The sequence below is a fragment of the Myotis daubentonii genome, chromosome 19 (genome assembly GCF_963259705.1).
Source record: "Myotis daubentonii chromosome 19, mMyoDau2.1, whole genome shotgun sequence".
NCBI lineage: Eukaryota > Metazoa > Chordata > Mammalia > Chiroptera > Vespertilionidae > Myotis > Myotis daubentonii.
The window spans coordinates 10024489-10032271 of record NC_081858.1 but is presented as its reverse complement, the minus strand read 5'-3'; the positions used below and the strand labels follow the sequence as shown (position 1 = coordinate 10032271).

General features: G+C 62.2%; 1 protein-coding gene across 1 annotated transcript in view; it reads left to right on the top strand.

Moving 5' to 3' along the window:
• The first annotated feature begins 420 nt into the window (after window positions 1-420).
• The window catches only part of DTX1 (deltex E3 ubiquitin ligase 1), a 31467-nt gene continuing 24104 nt past the window's right edge, over window positions 421-7783 (top strand). The window contains exons 1-2 of the mRNA XM_059676957.1: window positions 421-646; window positions 1108-2053. Of these exons, the coding sequence (XP_059532940.1) occupies window positions 1795-2053 (259 nt within the window). The 5' untranslated portion in view covers window positions 421-646; window positions 1108-1794. The remainder of the gene's footprint in view (window positions 647-1107; window positions 2054-7783) is intronic.

The window sequence follows — 7783 nt, the reverse complement described above, 5'->3', positions numbered from 1 at the left end:
GTTTCTTGCCCTCTCTGGGCCTCACTTCAGATTCCATAATTCCATCCCTCTGAAATGGGCCCCACCTCACTCCCCGCCCCCAGAATGGTTGAAGAAGAGAATGCTTCTCTAGTATGGTTTTAGGATCTTTCTTTAGACCATCTCTGGGTCTTATTAATTCCGTCAAGCACTTATTGAGCACCTAGTATATGCCAGGCCCTGGACTGGGCACGGGGAATGTAAAGATGACCAAGCTTCCAGCCGGCGACCCACGGGCACCTCACCCCATGCCTGGCGCCCTGCTTGGCGTCCGGAGACCTCCTGGTCCCAGGCGGGCCTAGCGAGGATTTGGGGCGCCCCAGGGACTCGTGTGAGCGCTCTCGCTGCGATCTGTCTCCTCCCCTTCCTCCTCCGCCCTCTCCTCCTCCCCTCCCCTCCCCTGAGCGCGCCGCGGCCGCCTCCCACCCGCGGGATCCCGGCGGTCGGCAGCCGGCTCACGCGTCCGTCCGTCGGCAGCGTAGTCTGTCCGCGCGTGGCAAGCCCGGCGACCCGGCGCGGGCGGCCGCGGGAGGAGAGGGCGCGGAGGCGGGACCGCGGCTCCCTCCCGCCCGGGAGGCGGCGGTGCCGAAGCGCGATCGGGAGGCAGAGGAGAGGCAGAGGCGAGGCGGTGAGAGCGCGGAGCCGAGGGACCCCACCCCTGGCTCCTGCGGGCCCACGCGCCTTTGGGAGGCTGGGCTCGGGGAGGGGCGCTCACCCCAGGGCGGGAGCCGGGACCATCCAGCTCCGGCTGCGCCGCTCCCAGGACGCGACCCCCGAGGGGCCTGGGCCGAGCCTGCAGCGCCGCGCATCCCCGCGCATCCCCGCGCACCCCGCATCCCTGGCGGCGGGAGGAGCGCGCCGGGGAGCTGAGGAGGGGGCTTCGCCGGCGGGAGTCTCCGAGAATCCGCCCGGGGCCCAGCCCTGCCCGCGGGCCTGCCCCTGGGGACCGCGGCGGGACCCCCCTCCACCCCCTTGCTGCCCACCCCCATCGGTTCCCCATTGTTCTCCGGCGATCGCTCTCCGGGGAGGGGAAAGGGGGTGCCGCGCTCTGTTCTTAAAGGGCCCTCTCTCCTCCTTGTCTCCCGGCAGGTCGCGAGCACGAGTGGGGTGGGGCGTGCCCGCGGGCCCCCGCCCCCTGGGCCCTCCGCGCAGCTCGGGAGCCGCAGCCGGGAGGCCGGCTGGGGACACGCCGCCCCCCTCCCCCGTGCGTTCTTCAGCCCCCCAGGCCTTCCAGGACGCGGGGAGCAGGGCCCCGGGGGACAGGGACGCCCCTGCAGCTGGAGCCGTCGGTGGGGCGGCCAGGAGGAGGCCAGCAGCCCCGCCGGGCCAGGCACAGGGCCTGGGACGCAGTTGCGAGCGCAGAGGGCTGGCTGGGCGCCGCGGGAGCAGCAGGCGGGGCCCCCGCCTCCCGGGGACAGGCCCTGCGCTGCCTGGGAAGAAGGACAGAGCAGCCGGCGAGAGACTGGACCGACCGAGAGCAGGGGCAGCTGGGCCGAGGGATCCAAGGAATTGAGAGCAACGTTTGTCGTAAGAAAGACACTTGCTGTCCGAGCAGCGCCAGCACCGTCACCTGAGACAGCGCCAGGAGCCTGGGACCCTCCCACACTCATGTAACTGAGGCCTCTGGGCCTCCTGGAGGCCAGGCAGCGAGGACGGAGGCCACACAGGCCTCACTGCTTCCCTGGGGAGAGGGGACGCCCCCCGCCTGCTCCCCGGCCCAGGCCCAGGCGCTGGGCCAGTCACCGCGGGGTCCTGGCCCCCGAGGCGGCAGCGGCCATGTCCCGGCCAGGCCAGGGCGTCATGATGCAGGTGAACGGGCTGGGCTTCCCGCCGCAGAACGTGGCCCGCGTGGTGGTGTGGGAGTGGCTGAATGAGCACAACCGCTGGCGGCCCTACTCGGCCACCGTGTGCCACCACATCGAGAACGTGCTCAAGGAGGACGCCCGCGGCTCCGTGGTCCTGGGGCAGGTGGATGCCCAGCTGGTGCCCTACATCATCGACCTGCAGTCCATGCACCAGTTTCGCCAGGACACAGGTGAGCCGACTGGCCCCCCAGCCCACCCCACCCCACCCCACCCCATCCCATCCCACCCCGCCCCACTCCACCCGCGGGCCAGGCTGAGACACAAACGCCACCAGCATCACTCCCTCACACCACCTCTAAGGTGGGAGCCTGGGGCTGCAGGAAGGCCAGCCTGCTGATCCCACCTCCCCTCTCTTCCCCCCAAAAAAGGACAGCCTGGCCTCGTCCAGTCTAAGAGTTCAGTCCCAATCCAGCCTCTTAGTTGAGAGCCTTCGGCCAGTTACGTCATCACCTCTCTGGGGCTCAGTTTCCTCATCGGTAAAATGGATTCATAGCTCTCACCGCCGTGTGAGGATTGAACAAAACTGGGCTCACTGAGCACAGAGCGTAGGACACTAGCACTCAGTTATCGCAGTGAAAGGACTTCCCGTGCACTCCCTCACTTGATTTTTTCCCATCCGGGCAGTTACATCTTATGACTGTGTTAGTATTAGCAGTCATCCCATTTTACAGAGTGAGCAACTGAGACCCACAGCAGCTAAGTGATTTAAAGTCAGCGCTGGGATTCAAGCCCAGGCCATTGACTTCCACAGCCAACGCTCTGCACTGGTACCTCTACCGGCTCCCCGTGGTGCTGGTGGCATGATGCTGGTGGCGTTGATGGGGGGCGGGGCGGGAATGACGGAGGAGATAGAGTTGGTGGTGGGAGTTGTGACTGTGTTGCTGACGGCTGTGTTGGTGGTTGTCTTGGGGTTGATGAGATGGCACGGTGGCGATGGAGAGAATGAGGCTGGTGGCAGTCTTGGTGGTGGTGTGATGGGTGACAATAGTGGTAAAAATGGGGAGGTCCAGTCCCAGAGACGTGCCGTCACCGCGGAGATCTCCCCGAGTCGTTGCCTGGTGGTCTCTGTGACAAGCTGGTGGGCAGTGGGGGGGGGGTGGGGGGGGTGGTGGTGGTGGTGGTGAGGCCCAGCCTCATGGAGGCGGCCAAAGAATCCTTGTCCTGTTCCATCCCAAGGGCCAGCTGGTGGGGGCTTGGGGGCCATCCTGGGAGTCCCTGGATAGCAGGACCACATGGAGACAGTAGGACACGTCCCTTCTCCCACAGACCCAGGTGGCTGTTTAAATTTACATGAATTAAAGTTAAACACAGTTAACAATTCAGTTCCTCGGTCCTGCTAGCCCAGGGGTGGGCAAACTTTTTGACTCGAGGGCCACAGTGGGTTCTTAAACTGGACCGGAGGGCCGGAACAAAAGCATGGATGGAGTGTTTGTGTGAACTAATATAAATTCAAAGTAAACATCATTACATAAAAGGGTACGGTCTTTTTTTTTCAAGTTTTATTCATTTCAAACGGGCCGGATCCTGCCCGCGGGCCGTAGTTTGCCCACGGCTGTGCTAGCCCATTGCCAGTGCTCAGGAGCCACCCATGGCTGACACAGGGGACAGATAGGTCCAGAAGGGGGCCGTCATCGCGAAGTGCTGCAGGTCGCTCTGCCCCAGAACACGGCGTGGTGCCCGCCGCATGGTCACCGAGTGTGGGAACGCAGGCAGACCCGTGACAAATAGTTTGTTGACGTTCCTTCTCAGAACATCTATGTTCCCATAACTCCAGGCTTTGACTGCGGTCACTGGTGCGCCAGGCTTTCGTTCACCCACCACATGATCGTTTATTCATTTCCTGCTGCGTGGCCAGCCCTGTGCTAAGCAGGAGGCCCTGAGCAGAGGGTGGCCACTGGGGGACCTGGGCTGGAGGCCCCGGCGCAGCCCGTGTGGGCGGAGAGCAAACACACACGGAATCTCACAGATCATCAGCTGCCCGTCTGCGGACATGAGATAAACCTGGCCTAGGGGTGGTCACGGAAGGCTCGCTGAGGAAGGGATGTCAGAACAGGAGTTTGAGGAGTAAGCGAAGGGCGCCAGTGTTCCGGGCGGGGGAACCGTGCAAAGGCCCTGTGGCAGGAAGGGGAGGACGTCCGAATCCGTTGCATTTGGTGCCGTCATTGTGAGGAAGGCCACACAGGAGGAGATGGGAGCCCGGCCTGGACGGCCACGAAAGGACTTTAAATGTTTCGAACAAGTCACCATCGCGTCCTCGCGCCCGTTTCCCAGAGGCCGGTGCCCCTGCCGCGAGCTCTGGTTTCTCCCGGAGGCTGAGGTCGGCCGCAGGAGGCGGCTTTTCTCGCGGCTCGGAGTTCGGTGTTTTCTGCAGATTCAGAGCGGGTGCTGGGTGGCAATGTTCCAGGGTCTGGTTTGGGGAGTTGGGTTCCTTAGAACAGGAGTAGGCCCCCCCCAAGTCTGCCTCACTGGCCCATTTGTCTTTGATTCCCCCCCCCCCGTGTTGGGGCCCTTTTCACAGCACCCCCACTTGGGTTCCTCGCTCCTCCATCCCCCCTTCAGCAGGCCCTTCCTCTCAGCCGCACCTCTGCCACAGTGCAGCCTCTCTGGGTCCCCCGAGGTTCAGCTTCCTCGCTTCCCCACACCCCCTCCCGGAACTGCTCACTCCACACCTGCCTGTTTGCCGGAAAAGGGAAAAAAGCCCTCATCCTCCGTGGGAGGGAGGAAGACTGGGAACCTATGGGGCCGGTGGGGGCCTAGAAAGCCTGGGAAACCGCTAGAGGGAGGGGCCAATGCCTCCCACCGGACATGTCATAGTGCGCCCACTTCTCCCAGGACATCTTGTCCTCATCGTTAATGGTCCAGGGAAGGCCCTCAGACAGGTGTCCTCACCTCTCCAGGCCTCAGTTTCCACATCTGTGAAATGGACAACAGTGTTGCTTTGCGAGGAAGGTTGTTGGGTTGATGGAAAGAACCAGGCCTGTTATTTTATCCCACAAACCTTGACTCTGTGCCTAACCTGTGCTGAATATTATGGATGCACAAGACGAGTTGGCAGATCCTAAATCTTAAAAAGATTCTTCTCTTCTCTTCTCTTCTCTTCTCTTCTCTTCTCTTCTCTCCTCTCCTCTCCTCTCCTCTCCTCTCCTCTCCTCTCCTCTCCTCTCCTCTCCTCTCCTCTCCTCTCCTCTCCTCTCCTCTCCTCTCCTCTCCTCTCTCTCTCTCTCTCTCTCTCTCTCTCTCTCTCTCTCTCTCTCTCTCTCTTCTCTCTCCCTCCCTCCCCCCCACACAAAACAATATAAAGTTGTAAAACCCAAAGCTTGCATATATGTGCTGAAATAGACACAGCTTCTATCTAGATCATGTCATTATAAAATTCTTGATACGTCCATTGAGGCTGAACTTGAACTTGGGGGATACAGCAGCATGCCCAGCTTTGCTAGTGCCCTAACATTGGAGCCAGCCAGGGTCAGATAGGACATATTTTAGCCTGTGTGGGCCCCACAGTCTCTGTTGACACAGCTCGCTGCCACCGCGGTAGCGTAGGAGCAGCCATGGACGGTGTGTAGATGAATGAATGCGGCCGTGTTCTCACTCTCAGCTCGTGAGCTGCGCAGAAGCAGGCGGGAGGCAGTGGCCTGGGTTGCCGTGTGCCAACCCCTGCCCATCGTGTTCTTATCCTGCATGGGAGCAAGCCAGTGCTGGTGCCACACACGCCCGGCGCGGCGTATGCTGAGATGCCTGCCTGTGGTGTGTGCCGGGGTCGGCGCCCATGCGTGTGCAGGCACACACACGCCCCGGCCCACGTGCACGCCGCCCGCAGAGGAAAGCCAGGGGACAGGCTTGGGCCGCAGGCCGGGGCTGCTGCTTGCTCAGCCGGCGCCCCCTCACCTCCCCGACATGGGCTGCTGCCATTGCCCCCCACAGCAGGCGAGGTTCCCTTGGAAGCCTGGCAGGTCCATGTGGAGGGGAATGCTGTGACCCTGGGCCCCTTAACCTCGTGGGGCCACAGCTTCCCTGAGGGTCATTTGCCAGCCCCGCCCCCGGAGCCTGGCTTTCCGTGCAGCCACCACAGCTGGACAGAGACGTGACTTAGCCGCTTTCTAGGCAATTTCCAGATTCCTCCCTGGACTCCCGGGGCTGGGGGCAGGGCGGAGGGGCACCTTTCTGACCGCCGGTGTCTCCCGTCCTCCTCTCCCTCTGCGGCTGGAGGGGACGTCTGGCAGCCTCTGCCCGTTCTGTAGCTGGGACAGCTGAGGCTGGGGGAGGCCGGGCTGGGGACCGTCCACCTGCTGTCCCCAAGGCTCAAAACATGACCGAGCCTGTACCCCCAAGCTGCCAGGGGAGCAACAGGCGGCCCTGCTTCAGCATCTCCCGAGCCGACACCATCCCTTGGAGGGTGGCCTGGCCTCCACTCAGGCCTGGTCCCTGCCTTTATGGGCACATCTGTCGGCAGACACGCTCGGGCTGTTGGAGACTTGGGGACGGGGGTGCCCAGATGGAGGAGCAGGCGTCACCAGGGAAAACACTGCCAGAATGTAGACTCCTAGGCAGGTCATTGTACAGAGAGAAGACTGAGGCTCAGAGAGGGTGAGTAACCTGCCCAAGGTAACACAGCCAAGCCATCCCAAGGTGGAACCCAGGCCTTGCAGACAGTTCTCAGGGATAAAGAACAAGGTGACCTTCAATGCTGGGCTGAGAAAGTCCCCTCTCCCTTCTCGCTTGAGAGCTGAGTTGGGATCTGTTGTCAGGGTTTCTAGCTCCCTAGTTGCAGGACCCTTTGGGACCCGCTCCCAGCCAAGCACGGAGGCAGGGTGCTGAGCCCAACATCAGGGCGAGAGGGTTATGCATGTTTAGGTGGGGAGTTGTCTGTGCCAAGTGGCACAGGTTCGTCCACACATGGGTGTCGTTCATTCCCACCGGTCATACTGCCTCCATTTCCGCCCTTACAGAGCTCCCCCCCACCCCTTTGGCCTCTGGCTGCCCGTTTGGCTCCGGAGTCTCTTCTGATGCCATCAGTCCATCCTCACTTTTATTTACAGTCAGAGGTGCCTGCTCAGTGCCAGGCCCTGGGCTAGGTCTGGGGACCCCTGCCTAGTGGGTGTGGGAGCCCAGGGGAGGCGAAGGCAGAGAAAATGATGGGAATGGCAGTTGAGCCCTCTGACCGCGAGGCCACCGATGGAGATCTTGGCTGGCTCTGCGACCACAAGCCCCTCCACCTCTCGGAGCCTCAGTTCCCTGAACTAAAAGGGGAATCGGAATAGGCCGTACCTGAGAGGGTTGTGTGAGGATTAAAGGAGGTAATACAGGTGAAGCACAGAGAACACCACTTTGCACGTCATGAGCACTCACGCTCAAGTAGGAAAAATGTAAATGCCTCAGAGGAGAGGGACCTTTGGCCGGGCGATGGGCGAGGTGTGTGCCTGAGGCCTCTGAGAGGGAGGGCTTCCCGGAGGGGGCGTCCTCAGAGGGTCTGTGTGGTTTGAGGAACATCTTGAGGTGGAGGGAACAGCGTCAGCAGGTCCCGGAGGAGACCTGGGGCCCGGGTGGGAAGGGAGGCTGTGACAGAAGAAAGAGGAGGAGGGAGGGGGGAAGGGAGGCCTCTTGGGTCCCATGGGGCCTGGCGGGGCTGCCAGCTGCTGCTTTTTAGTGGTCAGACCCCAAGGGACCCAGAGCCACGCTGCAGAACCAGCCTTGTTAATTATGGGTCCTCAGAGGCCAGAGCTGGAGCTGATGCAGACACTTCCTTACAGTCCGGCCGGCTCTCTCCACCAGCCAGCAGGCATCGCCCCATTTGTCACAGAGCAAAGCTGAGGCTCAGAGGGAGTCACCGGCCCAAGCAAGGAAGAGGTGGGTGGGAGATTCAGATCCAGGTGGGCAGCGCCCACCCCACGCCCACCCCG